The sequence below is a fragment of the Hyperolius riggenbachi genome, chromosome 4, assembly GCF_040937935.1.
Source record: "Hyperolius riggenbachi isolate aHypRig1 chromosome 4, aHypRig1.pri, whole genome shotgun sequence".
Taxonomy (NCBI): domain Eukaryota; kingdom Metazoa; phylum Chordata; class Amphibia; order Anura; family Hyperoliidae; genus Hyperolius; species Hyperolius riggenbachi.
Window position 1 is genome coordinate 205655617 of NC_090649.1, and position 20043 is coordinate 205675659.

At 46.9% G+C, this 20043-nt stretch overlaps 2 protein-coding genes across 2 annotated transcripts in view; one reads left to right on the plus strand and one right to left on the minus strand.

Moving 5' to 3' along the window:
• COPS7B (COP9 signalosome subunit 7B) overlaps positions 1–9911 on the minus strand; it is a 95825-nt gene extending 85914 nt beyond the window's left edge. The window contains exons 1-2 of the mRNA XM_068281276.1: positions 9787–9911; positions 3714–3767 (exon numbers count right to left, since the gene is read on the minus strand). The gene's annotated coding sequence lies outside the window, so the exon portion shown is untranslated. The remainder of the gene's footprint in view (positions 1–3713; positions 3768–9786) is intronic.
• A 76-nt stretch (positions 9912–9987) lies between these two features.
• PDE6D (phosphodiesterase 6D) overlaps positions 9988–20043 on the plus strand; it is a 65607-nt gene continuing 55551 nt past the window's right edge. The window contains exons 1-2 of the mRNA XM_068281277.1: positions 9988–10149; positions 10655–10799. Of these exons, the coding sequence (XP_068137378.1) occupies positions 10753–10799 (47 nt within the window). The 5' untranslated portion in view covers positions 9988–10149; positions 10655–10752. The remainder of the gene's footprint in view (positions 10150–10654; positions 10800–20043) is intronic.

A 20043-nucleotide genomic window follows, 5' to 3' on the forward strand; every position in this document is an offset into this window, starting at 1 on the left:
CGGCATCATAGGTGGGATGGCCCTGCCTAAATATTACACCTGTGTGAGCAGCACACAGACAGGTAAAACCCAGACTGGCTCCAAGTGGTCAGGGAACCCACTCAGCTCTTCCCTGACCAACTCCAGGATAGTGTTGTCCGGATCATGAACGATTCGGATCTTTGATCCGAATCTATTTTATGAGTCGATCATCCGAATCATCAAAATGAGTGATTCGGATCGCAAAAGGGGAGGGGCCAGGAGCGACACGCCCCCTCTCAGCGGGCACCGGGGTCTTGGAAGCAGAGCAGAGATGGATCGCTCTGTTGGAAGGGAGGCAGCCTTGCAGGGAGACAGGTAGATGAGAGAGAGGGGACATGGGTGCCACTGCCAGATATGTGTAGAGCACACATACTGGTTGTAACGTGCTGCCCATTATAGGCTGGCTGTTCCGTAGTGCTGCACAGTGATCACATTGGAAGCTTTTGGCTCAGCACAGCTCAGTAACTTTGCAGACAGTGTGATTGAAAGGCAATATAATCCTCCTGCACTCAGCACTAAACAGCTGCACTTATCTTCTGGGAATGCTTTCTTTCACTGTGCGACCTTTTCTTTCAAAGTGTACAGATGAACATATATGTGAAATATATGTAAAGCATATGACTTCAGCATGTGGGTATTACGTGCAAACATTTCTGCTCTCTGCTCGTCCCTCCTCCCTTCTCTGACCACTCCCTGCCCTCTGTCCATCTTCTCCCCTTCTCTGTGTGTCCACTCCCTCCCCTTCTCCTGTCCACAGACCTGTCCTGCTGTTCATTTCACCCCGGAATGCTTCCGGTAGTAAAATGATCCGAGATTCGGATCAAAGGTCCGGATCTCTTCAATGATCCGATTCGAATCATCCGGATCATTGAAAAGATCCGAACTTCCCATCTCTACTCCAGGACCCTAAACTGGCTTTCTTGTTCCCAGAAACCTTCAGGAAAGAAAGAAACCAAAACCTTCCTGGAGCCTTTTAACAAATGAAGTGTCGTAATGATGGTGCAATGTATACACCATCCAGCACATTCTCTGCCAAACATTGTGACACCCTGTCACACTACATTCAGCAACATCATCCAAATATCCAGTTAGCAGTTGAGATGAGAAATATTCAGCTTCAGTTATCTGATGAGGGGGTACAATATCAAATTGTTGTTTCATGAGATGGGGCAGTGTGATGAAGGAACGGGTGGATAGCTTACAACTGTCCCTCTTTTATTTTTTTTTAAATGAAGAACAATGAACTAGGATAGAAAAGACCAGTGTGGTTTGAATAATAAACAACATATTCTTCTTATGAAATCTTTATGGTATGCATGACTAGAGGTGTGTCAGGGTGTAATTAGAGGTGTGGCTTAAGTGTCCTTCTTTCTTATCTCAAAAAAATGGGAGGTATGAGGGTGGAAAACAAATGAGGGAACTTGATGTGTGTGTAGAAAAGTTGGACATTAGATTGATGGTTGTACGATATTGAATAATATGAGTTGATTGTGTAGATCAGGGGTCTCAAACTCGCGGCCCGCGGGCCATTTGCGGTCCTCGACACAATATTTTGTGGCCCTCACCGGCAAAAGCTTCCTTATAGTTCGCTTCAGTGCTCCCAAGTAATCCGCTGCATCCCCGCCGCTAAACGAGGGCTGCAGAGCCCCCAAATCGCCCAGGGGGCAATCCGCCGGCATTTCCTGGAAGGGGCAGAGTTTTCAGCTTCAGCTCTGCCCCTCCTGACGTCAATCACCGCACGGATCGCCGCCTCTCCCCGCCCCTCTCTGTGAAGGAAGAGTGAGAGGGGCGGGCAGAGGCGGCGATGCGCCGCGATTGTGAAATTCCTTATGCGGCCCAGCCTCATCCTGACTTTGCCTCCTGCGGCCCCCCAGGTAAATTGAGTTTGAGACCCCTGGTGTAGATAAACCCCTATACTACACGGAGGTAATAATCTTGGTCATTGATTGTCCAATCAGTATAGTAATTGTGTATTTGTCTTTTTGGTCCATAAACCTTCATTTATTTGTCACTTTTACCACTTTCTTCTACCAGTTCCGTAGCTAAGGAGCTGTGGGCCCCGATGCAAGTTTTACAATGGGGCTCCCAAGCACTCTATACCTAACAATTAATACGGTGCAGCAAAACCTGCCAATGGCAACTACAGTGTCAGAGGTGCAAGAAGGGGATGGGGAACAGTTTGTTAATGATTACTACTATTCAAAGTATGTATAGAAGTGATTATTATGAGCACAGGACCAATAGAGAGCTAATACTATAGTTGAGGGAGGGCCCTTCGGGGCCCCTCTGGCCCAAGGGCCCCGATACGGTCGCAACCTCTGCAACCCCTATTGCATTTGCTACGCCCCTGTCTTGTAGTATGAAACCTAACCTATGCAATCTGTTCATAGTAGGGCAGTATAGTAGGATAAAAGGCATGGTAATTAAAACCTTGACAAATCCACTGCAAATTCATAACTGATTTGGAAAACAATATCTACATCAGTGATATCCTCCTCCTCCTCTTGGTCCTCAACTGTTCCCGTACCCTCTGAAGGTGTGGCTACGGTGCTGTCACAAACCTTAAAAATGCAATGTCACATACAAATAATTTTAAATGTACTGATAATACAACACAAGAAAAACGATTTGATACTACAACACAACTGTTGTATGACTAGCAAAGAAATGTTAACATTTGGACTAAATATTGCAATTAGTGATGGGCTCAGGAGTAGTAACGAGTAGTTATCTACTCGAATTAGTGATTCAAATGAGGCTTAATTGCCTCAGCTGTGTGAATGGGAGACAACTTCTATGTGCCAACTTCTATGTGTCCCAAACGTTTTGCACGCGGCTTATGGGACGCACTGCAAGACTCAATACCACGCACTTCCTCCTTCCGACTCAAATGAGGAAGTAAGTGGTATTGAGTCTTGCAACGCGTCCCATAGGCCGCGTGCAAGATGTTTGGGACGCATAGAAGCTGACGGAATTCTGGGTAATGAACCCCCTGTCTCCCATGCACACAGCTGAGGCAATTAAGCCTCATTTGAATCATGAATTTGAGTAGGTAACTACTCGTTACTACTCATGAGCCCATCACTAATTGCAATCTTTTCAGAACCGTCTTGGCCATTTCTCTTTTGACAGCCATATGTGCGCTGCAAGGCCGATTCTTTTTTCCTACCACCTGTGAATTGAGCCTACCAGTGAGCTTTTTTTATATCCCGGACAGCTGGATCGACTTCTCCTCTTCATCCACCAGCGGCGCTGCACTCCTGTCATCCTCTTTGGAGTTCCGATCACATGATATGACATGTGATCATGACCCAGGGGATAGTGTCAGTGGTGCAGCACCACCCTGTGGTGGAAGAGTCTCTCCATCAGCCTTCTTTCACCACTGGGCGGCACTGACACCATCCCCTGGGTTACAATTACATGTCATTTCATGTGATCAGAACTCCGAAGAGGATGCCAGGAGTGCAGCGCCGCTGGTGGATGAGGAGGAGAAGCCGATCCAGCTGTCCGGAACTGGTAAATATAAAAAAAGCGCACTGTGTCGTTCTGCATAACTGCTTTAGGCAGCAAAGCGGCTTATGCTGTTGGAAAATGCCCTGGCACGCATTATCTAACTCAAGATAATGCGTGTAGGGCTGTTGACAGGTTAAAGGTTTTTTTTACATTAATTATTGTTAGAAGTCTATACTTACAGATAACATTGATGAGTTATCAAGCTCTTCTTTGGTCGGGGTCAATGATATAATCTACAAAAAAAAAATCCTTTATTTTAAATGCAATAGGTCAAACATGTCATGGGCATTATTGAGGCACTGGCGACGGCAATAGAATAAGACACAGGACAGTATAGGATTGCACCGGCATGGGAATTAAGTGTGCAACACTCCAAGTAGATCAGTGGGGTACACTTTGAACTTTGGGAGTGGTGGACAAAAGCAACAGTACTATATCCATTTTGTAGAGAAATCAAATATGGTTAACGCCATAGAGTTGATGGAGCACTTTCAAGCAAGATCTTTCTAGCATGGCAGATTGTTCATTTTGAACCCTCTCCAAAAAAATCATTCAACACAATTGAACATGCAGCTATATAGCAACATACATGTTTCACAAATTTGATTATTATGATCAAATCTACTACATATCAATTCAACAGATCATTTAAAATATGGACACAGTTACGCTTTACGAACACCGTGTAATTTTCCAATCAAATCGACGGTCTATAATTCATTTCTGAGAAGTCCCATCAAGTAAACAGTTTTGTGCATTAATTAATGATTATATCTTTCCCGGACGCAGATCAGCCATGAGAGATACTATAAGTCAGTCTATCGATCTTCTGTGGAAATTGCATGGTGTGTATACAGCAGGTTTCTGTGTGTCGGGGCAGATAAAAAGGAAGTGGGGGGGAGTTGTTGAGAATTCCTGTTGTGGATCAAAGGAAGCCCTGCCCTCCACAAGTACAAATTACACAGTTTTGCAGTATAGACAACATGCAATGGGGTGGCCATACGTCAAGCGAATTGGCAGACAATCGACCATCCAATTTCGATTATTACAATCGAATCCGATTTAAATCGGTGACGCCAAGTGCATGCCCAATTGACTATATGACCAATTGCGGGCCGACATTGGTCGCATGGATCGGTAGGTCGTGCTGCAAGATGTAGGGCCGACTTGCTCAATCGGGTGTGCAGTGGTAATGGCCAGCAATGAAACCCCTGACGGCGCTGTCCCCCCCATAATGTGCAATGTGCCCCCCAGTGCAAGATACATTACCCGTCCATGTCCACCACTAGCTCCTTCATTCGTCCATACAAGCACCCCACGTAGTTGCCATAGTAACGTGGGTGTGTGACATCACACACACTCACGTGTACGCCGACAGCCACGTGGGGCACATGTATGGACAAAGGAAGGAGCTAGCGGTTGACACGGACAGGTAATGTATCCTGCACTGGGGGGCACATTGCAATTTTGGGCAACAGCATCAGGCCGGCAGATGCAGTGTCACAAGGCCAATCCCGGGTAGATTTCATGCTGATATTGATCGGGAATTGGCCTGCTGTGTATGGGCAGCCAACAGATCTCTCTCTAATCAGATTCTATTAGAGCGAGATTTATCTCTTGGTCAAATCTGCCCATCATTGCTAGAAGTATGATCACCTTTACACTCAGATCGGTCTAGAAAGGGATCAATTTTGAACATTACATATTTGAACATTATCGTTTGACAGCAATTCTGACATGAGGGATACCATTATTATTATTATTTATTGTATTTATATAGCGCCAACATATTACGCAGCGCTGCACAATAGACAAAAGGGTTAACATACAAGGCAGGACATACAGGAAACTCACAACAAAACAAGATCATGCAAATGATTTGATAACAGTACAGTGTCATAGGTCAAAATAGAGACTGTAGTCCACAAGAGGGGTGATTGACAGTAAGATTGCATAATCAAGCTGGAAACACTAAGGCTCAACACACACCATACAATCCAGGCTGTTCAATCTTACCACTTTCATGTAGTATAAGAGCTTAACCAATCAATCATTCAAGGTATTTTCAATCTGTTGGCCCCTATACTACATAGATTTGGCAAATCCGTACAACCAAGACTGTATGCCATAAATCAGTGGTGATAGGCGCACGGATAGAAAAGTAGCTGAATCCGTGATTCTGATGAGGCTTAATTGCCTCAGGTGTGCGGCTGGGAGTGAGGGGGTTAATTACCCAGCTGCTCGCCTCTTCTATGCGTTTCACAGACTCGCACACGTCCAATGGGACGCGCTCCACGACTCACTACCGTGCACTTCCTCCTTCGGCTTGACAAGCAATAGTTTCAGCAATTTTGCAACATGGGTACTTGTGCACAATTCAAAGAACGACATTTTGGATCACGCAACGATTACGACCATCGCTGTTATTGTGAGATGGAACGCAGGACAGGAAGAAGTAAGTAGTGCATGCGATGATGGATCCCGGCAATGTGAGTATCTGATTACCCCATTAATGGCTGTTCGTGCACCCACCACTGCATTCCCCCATCCATCTGGCTACCTATACTGTTGTCACCTATTACTGGCTACCTATACTGGAAGCACCTATTCAGGCTACCTATACTGGAGACACCTATTCCTGGCTATCTATGCTGGGGGAACCTATTCCTGGCTATCTATGCTGGGGGAACCTATTCCTGGCTATCTATACAGGAGACACCTATTCCTGGCTATCTATACTGGGGGCACCTATAGCTGGCTACCTATATTGGGGGCAACTATACATAGTTACCTTTACTGGGGGCACCTATGAATGGCTACCTTTACTGGTGCACCTGTTCCTATACTGGGGGCACCTACAGTTGGCTAACTATACTGGGGCACCTATGCCTGGCTACCTATAATTGGGGCACCTATTCCTGGCAAATTAAACTGGTGGCACCTATTCCTGGTTACCTATACTGGGGGTACCTATTCCTGGCGACCTATACTGGGGGCACCTATAGTTGGCTAACTATACTGGGGGCACTTATTCCTGGCTACCTATACTGGGGCACCTATAGCTGGCTACCTATACTGGGGGCAACTATACCTAGTTACCTATACTAAGGGCACCCATAGCTGGCTACCTATACTGAGGTCACCTATAGCTGGCTACCTATACTGTAGGCAACTATGCCTGGCTACCTATACTGGGGCACCTATGCCTGGCTACCTGTACTGGGGGCACCTGTGCCTGGCTACCTAAACTGGGGCACCTAATCCTGGCTATCTATACTGGGGCACCTATGTTTGGCTACCCATACTGGGGGCACCTATACCTGGCTACCATACTGGGGGAGGTCAGAGGTGAAGGAGTGGGGCACATCTGGCTACTGTACTGGGGTGGGGTTGGGCACAATATATAATGTAAGGGGGGTCCAAATAATTGTGCAGGGGTGCAGTTAAGGTTTTGGTGGCCCCAAGCAGCCCATGACTTGGGGCCCTCACCCCCCTGAAGTTAGCTGCGGCAAAAAAATGAGTGTGGCACCAACAAAGCAGAGAGAAAGTGGGCGTGGCCAAGATGTGCTGTGGGTAGGTCGAAATACTATCAAGATGCAGGTAGTCTCCGGTTAACATACAAAATAGTATACAGGTGGTGCCCTCAGTTTAGGTAGCAAGCTATAGGTGCTGCAGTATATGTAGCCAGGTACATGTGGTGGCCTCAGTATAGGTAGCGAGCCATAGGTGCCGTAGTATAGGTAGCCAGGTACATGTGGTGTCCTCAGTATAGGTAGCCAGGTACATGTGGTGCCCCACTATAGGTGCTGTCTGTGGGCAGGGTGCTGGGTGCAGGCTGGTGCAGGGTGATGGTTGCAGGTAGGGATAGGGTGCTAAGTACAGGCTCGCGCAGGGTGCTGGGTTCAAGCAGAGGCAGGGTGCAAGCTGGCACAGTGTGCTGGATGCAAGCAGGGGCAGGGTGCAGGCTGGCACAGGGTGCTGGGTGCAGGTAGGCATGGGGTGCCGGGTGCAGGCAGGGGTAGGTTGCAGGCTGGCACAGGGTTCTGGGTGCAGGCAGGGGCAAGGTGCAGGCTGGCACAGGGTGCTGGGTGCAGGCAGGGATGGGGTGCAGGCAGGTTGCAGGCTGGCACAGGGTGCTGGGTGCAGGCAGGGGCAGGTTGCAGGTTGGCACAAGGTGCAGTGTGCAAGGCAGGGGCAGGGTGCAGGCTGGCACAGGGTGCTGGGTGCAGGCAGGGATTGGGAGCAGGCCGGGTGCAGGCTGGCATGGCAGGCATGGGCAGGGTGCAGGTAGGAATGGGGTGCTGGGTGCAGGCTGTGGCAGGGTGATGGGTGCAAGCTGGCGCAGGGTCCTGGGTGCAGGCAGGCTGGGGTGGGGAAGGGTGATGGGTGTAGTGCAGGCAGTGGCAGGATGCATTTACAGACCTCAGATGAGTGTCGTCTGGTCGCCCCTCTCTCCATTAGACCTCTGATCAGCGGCATAGCAGCAGAAATAGAGCGCACACACACTACACACGCCCCCGAAGTATGTAATTCAAATGCGATAGTGACGTCATTTGTCACTTCCGCAATTGGATTACATATGCCAGGCGAGTGCAGCGTATGCGCTCTATCTATTTCTGCTGCCGGTGGGACTTTAGTGAAGCGGTGCTGCGGGGAGGTGGCACCCCTGTAATTGTTTAATACCATATACCGTGATACCATGGTATTTTTTGAAATGGTTATCATACCTTGAATATTTCATACCGTTGCAACCCTAATGCCTGGTACACGCCATGCAATTTCCCATCAGATAGAAGGGTCGAATAGATAATTTCCAACAGGTCTGATCTGATTTCTGATTGTTTTTTTCTGATATAAAAGGAAAATAAATCACAAAAATGATCGGAAATCAGATTGGACCTGTCAGAAATGATCTATTCGACCCATCTATCTGACGGTAAATAACATGGTGTGTGCAAGGCATTATGCTAGGTACACACAATGCAATTTTTTGACAGATTTACTGTGAAATTGATTATTTCCAACAGATACAATCTGATATCCGATCGATTTTCCATAGAAGTGGGTGGAAAATCGCTCGGAAATCAGATCAGACATGTTGGAAATAATTGATCTCACAATAAATCTTTCAGAAAATTGCATCCTGTGTGCCTAGCATTACTCAGATGGCTCCCTTACCTACAACATATAGCTGTGCTGATGCATATCATTCACATCCACTACTTGCATTATTTTCACCCTTTAAGGGCTGGTGCACACCGAGCGGCTTTTTGGGCGTTTTCAGATCCGCTTGCGGCTGCGGATCTGCTTGGTCAATGTATCTCAATGGGGTGGTGCACACCAGAGCGGCAGGCGTTTTGCAGAAACGAAAAATGCCTGGGTGAGGCATTTTTTGGATTTCGGATGCGTTTCTGCCTCAATGTTAAGTATAGGAAAAACGCAAACCGCTCTGAAAAACGGCACTTCAGAGCGGTTTTGCAGGCGTTTTTGTTACAGAAGCTGTTCAGTAACAGCTTTACTGTAACAATATATGAAATCTACTATACTGAAAACCGCAGCAGCAATCCGCAAAACGCTAGCAAAACGCCTCTTAGGGCCCATTCACACTTAGAACCGCAGAACGCCGGCGATTACCGCCGGCGTTCTGCGGGAGTGATTTTCCCGCGATTAGCGCGGAAAAATCACTGGACACTGCGGCGGTTTTGGAGCGATCGCGATTAGCGTGCTATGCACGCTAATCACGATCGCAAATCGCGGAACGCTCGTCGCCGGCAAACCGCTGCATGCAACGCGGTTGCGGTTATCGCTAACCGCAACCGCGGCAGTGAGAACACGGCCACTGGCTACAATGTGTAGCGGTTCTTGCAGAACCGCTAGCGGTTTGCCGCGAGCGGGAATCGTGCGATTCCCGCTCAGGTGTGAATGGGCCCATAAAAATAAAAAAAAGCGTTTAAAAATCTGCTAGCATTTTGCGGATCTGCTAGCGGGTTTTGGTGTGCACCAGCCCTTACAGTGTATTTGCAGCAGAAAATAACTCTCTCTCTTTCTATTTTTTTAAGCTTTTTATTGAAAAAAAAATAGCTCTATATTTAGACTGCTGTCACTTGTTATTTGTGAGTATTCACAGAGAGAGGGGGAGAGAACAATTACATAGCTAGACAAAAAAAAAAAACTCAGCTTCTCTGGTCATTAGTTTATCTAACTTGCCATACTGATAGGATAAATTACAAGCAGTGTAGGAACAGGGCATACCACAGCTAGCAGGGTCACAGGACAAATAGCTAACGTGCAGGGATGTTTTCAACTTTTCAGCAGCTTGTTCTCTCTACTACAACACTAGCTGAGGCTTCTCTGGCTCCTCTGAATGACGTATGCCTGTTACCAAGGCAACTTGCACGCATTGGGAGGGATTGTTGGCTCAGGAAGAGAGGCGGGCAAAGCCAGTAATCTGCTAAGAAGAGCGAGGGAAAAAAAAAAAGAAGGCAGGGAGGAAATGATGTCATCTTCAGCTTCAAGAGCGAGGAAGTCAAGATGGGAATCTGTATGAAGTGTTTTTATTCTTTATGATCAAATTTATCGAAATTCACCCTATGCCATCTATCCTAAACAGGATAGGTAAGTGATTCTAGTTATTTCCTATGAGCTGATATGTTTTTTATGTTTCTATTTTCATATGGCGCTTTAAACTGCTTTTAAAGGTAGATGCAATGATCTCTCACTGAGTGAACTGCTTTCAGTTATTCTGGTTTACCTTGGGGCCCTTTTCCACCGAGAGCAATTTGCTTAAAATTGCAAAAAACTAGGGTTGCAACTTTAACATAGGGATCATGAAAAGTATTATCCACTATATCGATTCTATTTTCTGTAAATCGCAAATGCTTTTTGGAGTGATTTTACCTGTGATTGTGCTTTAATGTTAAATGCAAAATCACAGTTGTATAACAAAATTTATGAAAAATCGCAATCGCTTGCGATTTTCTTTTGCGATTGCTTGTGGAAAAGGGCCTTCACTAAATGGAATTGGTGTTCTGACGAACAGTGTTTTAATACAGATAAAAACAGCCTTGTGATAATTGACTGGCCCGTCATAACTGCAGAAGTAATTGTAAGTTTGCTACAGGTGATCCCAGGGCGATTCAGTTGCAGCAAGAATAAGACTTTCACCGTTATTGAGTTGGATCACTGTGCCACAGAGTATACTGAAGCAATCTGTCCATCATGTCTACTAATGAGCGAGCTAAGAAGATCATGGAAGGATTCAAGCTGTATCCTATTTTACTTTACTTGGTAACATGTTGAGTGAATTTGTCAAGTGTATTGGGTTGTGCATGGTATAGAATTGAAATGTGGTACATTATGGAGTACTGGGGGTAGTACAAAGGTATTCACAATTATTATTTTTTCCTAGCAGACCTGAACCGACTACAGTATTAAAATGTCAAAGCAATAGGTTGTATATCTAGTAGTCTACTTTCTACCTGGTGTCTGTCTGTAGGAGTCAGTATGGTTGAGGTGACCCAGCAGGAAACATCATATGGAAATTCTGCTAACGTGAGTGGATGGACAGCACTCTCTCATTCACTTTAGGTTTCAGATAGGTTGTAGTAATAATATGGCCACACTGTTCAGCCAGTTTCATATTGTAGAGGGTGCTCTGATTAGAGAATTGTTTCCTGCTGGGTCACCTCAACCATACTTGCTCCCGTTTGTAACATTGATAAGTGCCTGTACTCCAACTTGGTACCCTGCTGAATTGACCTTTAGTGAAGAGAATATGTAGGCTGCCATATTTATTACCAGTTGCCTGGCTGTCCTGCTGATCCTCTGCCTCTAAAACTTTCCGCCATAGACCCTGAACAAGCATGCAGCAGATCAGGTGTTTCTGACAATATTGTCAAAACTGACAAGATTAGCTGCATGTTTGTTTCTGGTGTCATTCAGATGCTACTGCAGCCAAATAGACCAGCTGGACAACCAGGCAACTGGTGTTGTTTAAAAGGAAACAAATATGGCCGCCTCCATATCACTTTAAGCACTGCCAATGGACTGGCTGTCCTGTTGATCTTCTTGGTTCAGTAGTGTCTGAAACAAACACCTGGAAAACGCATGCAGCTAGTACAGTCAAACGGTAGTCGGAGTTCTTGACATGCATGCTTATTCTGCATCTGTATTTAGTAGATAGAAATGACTAGAGGTGGAACAAATCCACCTTTTCTTCGAATCCGAATCCAAAAAGGTTCTCGACTATATCAAACCTTTACAATCTCGAATCTCATGAATCCTGTACATAAGAATTAGAAGAAGAAGAATTAGAAGGTAGCCAGGCATAGTTGCCCCCAGTATAGGTAGCCAGGCATAGTTGCCCCCAGTATAGGTAGCCAGACATAGTTGCCCCCAGTATAGGTAGCCAGACATAGTTGCCCCCAGTATAGGTAGCCAGACATAGTTGCCCCCAGTATAGGTAGCCAGACATAGTTGCCCCCAGTATAGGTAGCCAGACATAGTTGCCCCCAGTATAGGTAGCCAGACATAGTTGCCCCCAGTATAAGTAGCCAGGCATAGTTGCCCCTAGTATAGGTAGCCAGGCATAGATGCCCCCTGTATAGGTAACTAGGTAAAGACCCCCAGTATAGGTAGCTAGGTAAAGGTGCCCCCAGTATAGGTAGCTGGGCATAGGTGCCCCCCGTATAGGTAGTCACAAAATGGCTGTAAGGTAATAGGGAGTACTCTCCACCTTCTCTGTAAATTTGTCTGCATGAATAAATGCAGATCAGTCCTTCTGCATCTGTAGGCCAGGATATTTTATGATAGACAACTGAAGTAAGAAGAATATGGAGGAAGCCATATTTATTTCCTTTTAAACAATACCAGTTGCCTGGCATACCTGCTGACCAATTTGGCTGCAGTAGTGCCTGAATAACACCAGAAACAAGCATGCAGCTAATCTTGTCAGATCTGACAATAATGTCAGCAACACCTGACCTGCTGCATGCTTGTTCAGAGTCTATGGCTAAAAGTATTAGAAGAAGACGATCAGCAGGATAGGCAGGCAACTGGTATTGTTTACAAGGAAATAAATATGGCAGCCTCCATATCCCTCTCGTTACAGTTGTCCTTTAAACAGGAAATAAATATGGTAGCCTCTATATCTCTTGCTTCAGGTTCCCTTTACAGGGACTCAGAGCTGTTAAATTGCTCCCACGCCGCCGTCCTCTGCTGGCCGCAGTTTCGGGATCCGGGTCCCGTCACTGACGTCAGTCGCGGCCAGCTACGCAGAACTACACTCTTTGCGTATTTCTCCAGCAGCTGCTGGAGAGATGCGTAGAGGGCGCACTTCTCTCATGCCAGACTGTCTCCAACTGTCAGAAGTCCGGGGACCCGGTTCCCGAAGCTGCGTGGGAGCGATCGGAGCAGATGGGGCTGGAGAAAGCCCCAGGTATGTATAACATCGTTTTAATTATACAGCTCTGGTACACTTAAAGAAGAAAGTCTGAGCACTATAGCCAGTGTCACCACCATATTTGCTGTGATTTTTGGCCTCTAATGATGCAGATGACAGTATTGAAGGCTGTGTACCTACACTTCCATTACCTAAGAGTGTCACTAGGGAAAAAAATACTTTTACTAATGGGGACCAAGCATAGGTGTTAACTTTTTTTTTTGTAGTAGTAGTGATCATGTCCGCTTTAAAGAATACCTTAAAGGGGAACTGCAGCCTAAACAAACATACTGTCATTAAGTTACATTAGTTATGTTAATTAGAATAGATAGGTAATATAATCTTTTACCCATCCTGTTTTAAAAGAACAGGCAAATGTTTGTGATTCATGGGGGCTGCCATCTTTGTCATGGGGGCAGCCATCTTTTTGGTTGAAAGGAGGTGACAAGGAGCAGGAGACACAGTTCCAACTGTCCTGTGTCCTGATTACCCCTCCTAGCTGCACACGCTAGGCTTCAAATGTCAAATTCAAAATGTAAAAAAAAAAAAAATTGCACCAAAACAGCAGAACGTGAACAACAAAATCAGAAATCCCATCATGCTTTGCACAGCATCAGAGGAAAAAAGCCCGGGCAGTTTTCTTCTGTGCAGCTAAAAATGAGGCTTGTATAAGAGAAACAAAGTTCTGATGCTGTGAAACTGTTAAAGAAACACAAAGCCTTTTCAGTGCTGCTGAGTTGATTTTTAGTCCGGAGGTTCACTTTAACACACAATTAAATAAAAAAACGGGGGAGCAGGCATGTTTAGTGGGCTCTCCTCATGCCCACCGCTCTCCCTGGTTTCCTCTGTCCCCTCCGGTACAGCTTACCGACCTCCTGAACTTACTTCCTGGTTATGGTGGTCACAGATGACCATGCAGGTGCTGCCCGGTGACATGTGTCCTTGTTTGTATGCCCGCGGCTGGGAGCAATCTGCACAGGCGCACTATGTAGTTGTGCACAGTCAGCCGAGACCGTGCTGTCCAGGAAGTAAATTCAGGAGGTTGGTAGGTTGTACCCGAGGGAGACAGTTTTAATTTAATTGTGCGCTAAGGTATCCTTTTAAAGAGAACCCGAGGTGGGCTCATATAATTAAAGAAAACCTAGGCTACCTGATCCGGGGAGCTGAGCAGATCAGGTAGCCACCATCCACACCACTCTGGTGTGAGGCCTCTGGGTCATGAGGCTGGAAGGAGAGAGATCTCTCTCTCCCAGCGCACAGGGAGGCGGTGGAGTGGCAGGTGGCGCAGACAGTGTGAGAGAGAGAGAGAGAGAGAGAGCTTCCCAATGGAGCTCTGGAAAGCCTGCAGGAATGCCCCTAGTGGGTGTTTGAGCAGGGAAGCCCTCTCCTCCCATTACACTCCGAGATGGTGACATATCATGATATGTCATGAGGCAAGGAACATGCCTCTGTGCATCACCCCCTCCCACCCCCACCTCTGGTTCTCTTTAAGGCTATGTCCACATTATGCCAGATTGGCAATATGTATGGCATCAGTGTATCCATCCATATGCGTTTTGGTTTCTGTTGGTGTGCGTTGTATTTTTTAACATCGGAGAGAAGGGGAGAACTGATTTGGTGGGAGGTGGTGGTGAATGGATCTCATGCTATTTTTGTCTTGTGCATTTTCCTGTGGTGTCCGGAAAAGTCTTGCTACACAGGACTTTGCATTCAGCTACCACAATGAAGGCCACTGATATGCTGAGAATAGACTTGTCTGAACGGATCCTATCCAGAGGTCCCCAACCTGGGGGCCGTGGCCCCCTGGTGGTTAGTGGGCAAATTTCTGGGGGGCCACGGCGGATCTGGCCCTCCTGTTACCTTATGAGCGGGCGGCCGCTTCCTCCCTTATATTCCCCAATCCCATAGCCTCTCTCCTCTTTGCAGCATTTATTACAGCAGCGCTTCCTGTGCGGCTGCTGTAAGGAGAGGAGGCGGGGCAGCGGTTCCCATGGTAACGGCGATCGCCGCTACAGGAAGCTGCTGCCCTGCTTCCCTCTCTTCCTTACAGCAGCCGCGCGGGAAGCGCTGCTGTATTACGAGATGCTGCAACCGAGGACAGGAGCGCCTGGGGGACTATAAGGAAGAAATCGACCGCCCGCTCATAAGGTAACAGGAGCAGGGAGGGGTTTTGGATACCTCTCCTACCTACACTGGGGCAGTTTTACTGGGATAACTACTGGCAACACTGGGCTAACTGTACTTGCTATACTGGGCTAACTGTACTTGCTATACTGGGCTAACTGTACTTGCTATACTGGGCTAACTGTACTTGCTATACTGGGCTAACTGTACTTGCTATACTGGGCTAACTGTACTTGCTATACTGGGCTAACTGTACTTGCTATACTGGGCTAACTGTACTAGCTATACTGGGCTAACTATACTTGCTATACTGGGCCAACTGTACTTGCTATACTGGGCCAACTGTACTTGCTATACTGGGCCAACTGTACTTGCTATACTGGGCCAACTGTACTTGCTATACTGGGCCAACTGTACTTGCTATACTGGGCTGACTGTACTTGCTATACTGGGCTGACTGTACTTGCTATACTGGGCTGACTGTACTTGCTATACTGGGGTAACTGTACTTGCTATACTGGGCTAATTGTACTAGCTATACTGGGTTAACTGTACTGGCTACACTGGGCTAACTGTACTAGCTATACTGTGCTAACTTGAGTTATAGACATTATCCTTATTAGTTTTGAGAGAACCCTCCAAGGGTTCTTTATAATTTCTGATGTGTATGTGGGGTAAAATTGTCCTACTTTCGCCATAGCTGCAGGTCAGCGTAGTTCTGCTTTCTTGTCTCTGGTATCTGGTGCAAGTGGTGGAGGGATACCGTCTGAATCTGTAGCTCCTGAAGCCAGCTACGTAGTACCACTTCCTGCTTCGTTGGTGGCAGACAGGAAACACTGCACTATGGTTTTTGACGGTGCAATGCATTACATCGCCAACGCTGGTTTATAGTGTGAAACCAGCCTCAAACTAAAGAGAGTAAATGGCTGCGCTGTATTTCCCCCGCAGAAAAGTCTACTGTTATACAGGTTAGCAGCTAATTCGTCATAAAACTAACAGCTGATCTATTCAACAGATGGCAGCTTGGTGTACACCAGGAAATTGCACCCTAGGACCCTTGCTGCAATGATGCTAAAGTCCGGCATCACTGCGCCTGCGTCAATACAGTGGAGGAAATAATTATTTGACCCCTCACTGATTTTGTAAGTTTGTCCAATGACAAAGAAATGAAAAGTCTCAGAACAGTATCATTTCAATGGTAGGTTTATTTTAACAGTGGCAGATAGCACATCAAAAGGAAAATCGAAAAAATAACCTTAAATAAAAGATAGCAACTGATTTGCATTTCATTGAGTGAAATAAGTTTTTGAACCCTCTAACAATAAAAGACTTAATACTTAGTGGAAAAACCCTTGTTTGCAAGCACAGAGGTCAAACGTTTCTTGTAATTGATGACCAAGTTTGCACACATTTTAGGAGGAATGTTGGTCCACTCCTCTTTGCAGATCATCTCTAAATCCCTAAGGTTTCGAGGCTGTCTCTGTGCAACTCTGAGCTTGAGCTCCCTCCATAGGTTTTCTATTGGATTAAGGTCCGGATACTGACTAGGCCACTCCATGACCTTAATGTGCTTCTTCTTGAGCCACTCCTTTGTTGCCTTTGCTGTATGTTTTGGGTCATTGTCGTGCTGGAACACCCATCCACGACCCATTTTCAGTTTCCTGACAGAGGGAAGGAGGTTGTCGTTCAGGATTTCACGATAAATGGCTCCGTCCATTTTCCCGTTAATGCGATTAAGTTGTCCTGTGCCCTTAGCAGAAAAACACCCCCAAAGCAAAATGCTTCCACCCCCATGCTTGACGGTGGGGACGGTGTTTTGGGGGTCATAGCATTTTTCTTCCTCCAAACACAGCGAGTTGAGTTAATGCCAAAGAGCTCTATTTTGGTCTCATCAGACCACAGCACCTTCTCCCAGTCACTCACAGAATCATTCAGGTGTTCATTAGCAAACTTCAGACGGGCCTGCACATGTGCCTTCTTGAGCAGGGGGACCTTGCGAGCCCTGCAGGATTTTAATGCATTGCGGTGTAATGTGTTTCCAATGGTTTTCTTGGTGACTGTGGTCCCTGCTAATTTGAGGTCATTCACTAACTCCTCCCATGTAGTTCTAGGATGCTTTATCACCTTTCTCAGAACCATTGACACCCCACGAGGTGAGATCTTGTGTGGAGCCCCAAAGCGAGGTCGATTGATGATCATTTTGTGCTCCTTCCATTTTCGAACAATCGCACCAACAGTTGTCACCTTCTCTCCCAGCTTCTTGCTAATGGTTTTGTAGCCCATTCCAGCCTTGTGCAGGTCTACAATTTTGTCTCTGACATCCTTGGACAGCTCTTTGGTCTTTCCCATGTTGGAGAGTTTGGAGTCTGCTTGATTGATTGATTCTGTGGACAGGTGTCTTTTTTTTATACAGGTGACTAGTTAAGACAGGTGTCCTTAATGAGGGTGACTAATTAAGTAGAAGTGTCTAACCACTCTGTGGGAGCCAGAACTCTTAATGGTTGGTAGGGGTTCAAAAACTTATTTCACTCAATGAAATGCAAATCAGTTGCTATCTTTTATTTAAGGTTATTTTTTCGATTTTCCTTTTGATGTGCTATCTGCCACTGTTAAAATAAACCTATCATTGAAATGATACTGTTCTGAGACTGTTCATTTCTTTGTCATTGGGCAAACTTACAAAATCAGTGAGGGGTCAAATAATTATTTCCTCCACTGTATCTTCGAATAAAATGCACCAGTATAGTTCCACCCCAAAACACTATGCAATCAGTATATATGTTACGGCCAGAACCCGAAGTTTGGCCAGAACTAGAAGTGGCCGGCCACTTCGGGTTCTGGCCGGCCAATGTGCGAACTGGCCGCTGCGCTGCGGCCAATGTGAGAAATGCAACAATTCCTGTAAGGTTAATGGGATGTTGTGGCCGCAGCGCAGCGGGCAAATGTATCACACATCTTTACTTTATTCAATGACATTAAGCCGCCCGGCTTTTTCTCTGCCTCTCTCCTCCCCCCCCCCCCCCCCCCCCGCCTCTCTCTCTTCCTTCTCTTATGGGCAGCCGGGCGGGGGACACGCGTGTCCCTCCGGAGTCGTTCGTCGCGGCAGGGGAATCCTGCCGTTCTTGCAGAGCGGGTGCTGGCAGAAGCGATGTCTGCAGCCTCCCCGCTCTGCTCTCCTGCCGCGACGAACGACTCTCCTGGACACGCGTGTCCCCCGCCCGGCTGCCCATAAGAGAAGGAAGAGAGAGAGGCGAGGGGAGGAGAGAGAGGCGAGGGGAGGAGAGAGAGGCGAGGGGAAGAGAGAAAGCGGGGAAAAAGCCGGTCGGCTTAATGTCATTGAATAAAGTAAAAGATGTGTGATACATTTGCCCGCTGCGCTGCGGCCACAACATCCCATTAACTTTACAGGAATTGTTGCATTTCTCACATTGGCCGCAGCGCAGCGGCCAGTTCGCACATTGGCCGGCCAGAACCCGAAGTGGCCGGCCACTTCTAGTTCTGGCCAAACTTCGGGTTCTGGCCGTAACATATACAAAACAGTCCCAAGACTTTAGGGGGCAGCTTATGGTTCTGTATAGTGGATCTTTGCATGACCTGTCTACATTTCAACTGCAATCGAGGAGAATTTGTACTTTTGAAGAATAAAGACTGATGCTGTTCCTATTAAAAACCCCTAAAGTCTCGGGACTGTTTTGTTTATACTGATCACTGCGCCTGTGCTGGCCTGGCTGTGCGTGTCCTATAGCAAGTGACTGTGGCCTGGAGCGCTCTGTGCAGGACGTACTCGTGACGTCTTGCGCAGAGCGCTCCCGGCCGCGGTTGCACACTCTAGGACGCACGCAGACAGGCCAGCGCAGGCACATTGATGCCCAACTCCTGCGACCCAGAAGTTGGTGCTGGAGGTGCTTTAGGCATGAAAGGAGGAATGCAGCGAAGAACAGGGAAGTGGTGGGCATCAGGACAGCTCCCCATACATGCCTGCCCCCTTCCCACCCCCCATTTCTCCTAATGTTTTGAAATTAGATTATTCTGTACTGTATTATACTGTATAGTGTATTGTAGGATCATTTGTAAACAGTTAAAACACAGCTGGTGTGAAGAGGTAGTCAATATTGATACAGAAAATTCCGGCTTGCATTCAGCTTGGGGTTGAAACAGTCCAAATCAGTCAGGAAGTGCTTTTAATTTGCACTATTCCAGAGTGAATACAATTTGCATGTACTTGGCATGCAAGCTGGAATTATTTGCATCTCGTTGACCATCTCTGCCTAACCAATTTCGGACCGCCGCAGTTTAAATCTACGTTGGACGGGTGGCGCTGCGGTTCTAACCAGAAGTAAGCTCTACGTCCCATTCACCGCGCGTCCTCGCCGCTCTGTCTCCGCCGCAATGTGCTGCCCTGCCACCTCTATGACGGAAGAGCACCGTGAGCCGGGCAGGAGCCGTTTTCATTGGCTCCTGGCCCTGTCATTACTGTAAGCCAATCCCATTGGCTTACATTGAGTGACAGGGTCAGGAGCCAATGAAAGCGGCTCCTGACCGGCGCACAGCGCTCTGCCGTCATAGAGACGGCAGAGAGAGCAGCCTGCGGCGGGGACAGATCGGCGTGACTGGCGGGAGCGACGGATTTTTGCGGCGATTCGTCGGTATGCGGCGTTTTAGTGTATCAGCAGCCTCTGGTCCTTAAGGGGGCAGAGGCTGCTGGTACCGATGTGGTTAAAGATCATTACTAGATCATCAAAGATCATCAAAGAAGCATTACTAAGTGTATGATAAGGTAGCGGGAGGATGTGTGGTGATATCAAGGATTGCTGGGGTGTGGTATGAGGGGTTGTGGGAATAGTAAGTACAAGATGTAAGGACACCGGAAGTGACAGGAACATGGAGGCTGTCATATTTGTTTCCTTTTAAAGCATACCAGTTGCCTGGCATCCCTGCTGATCTTT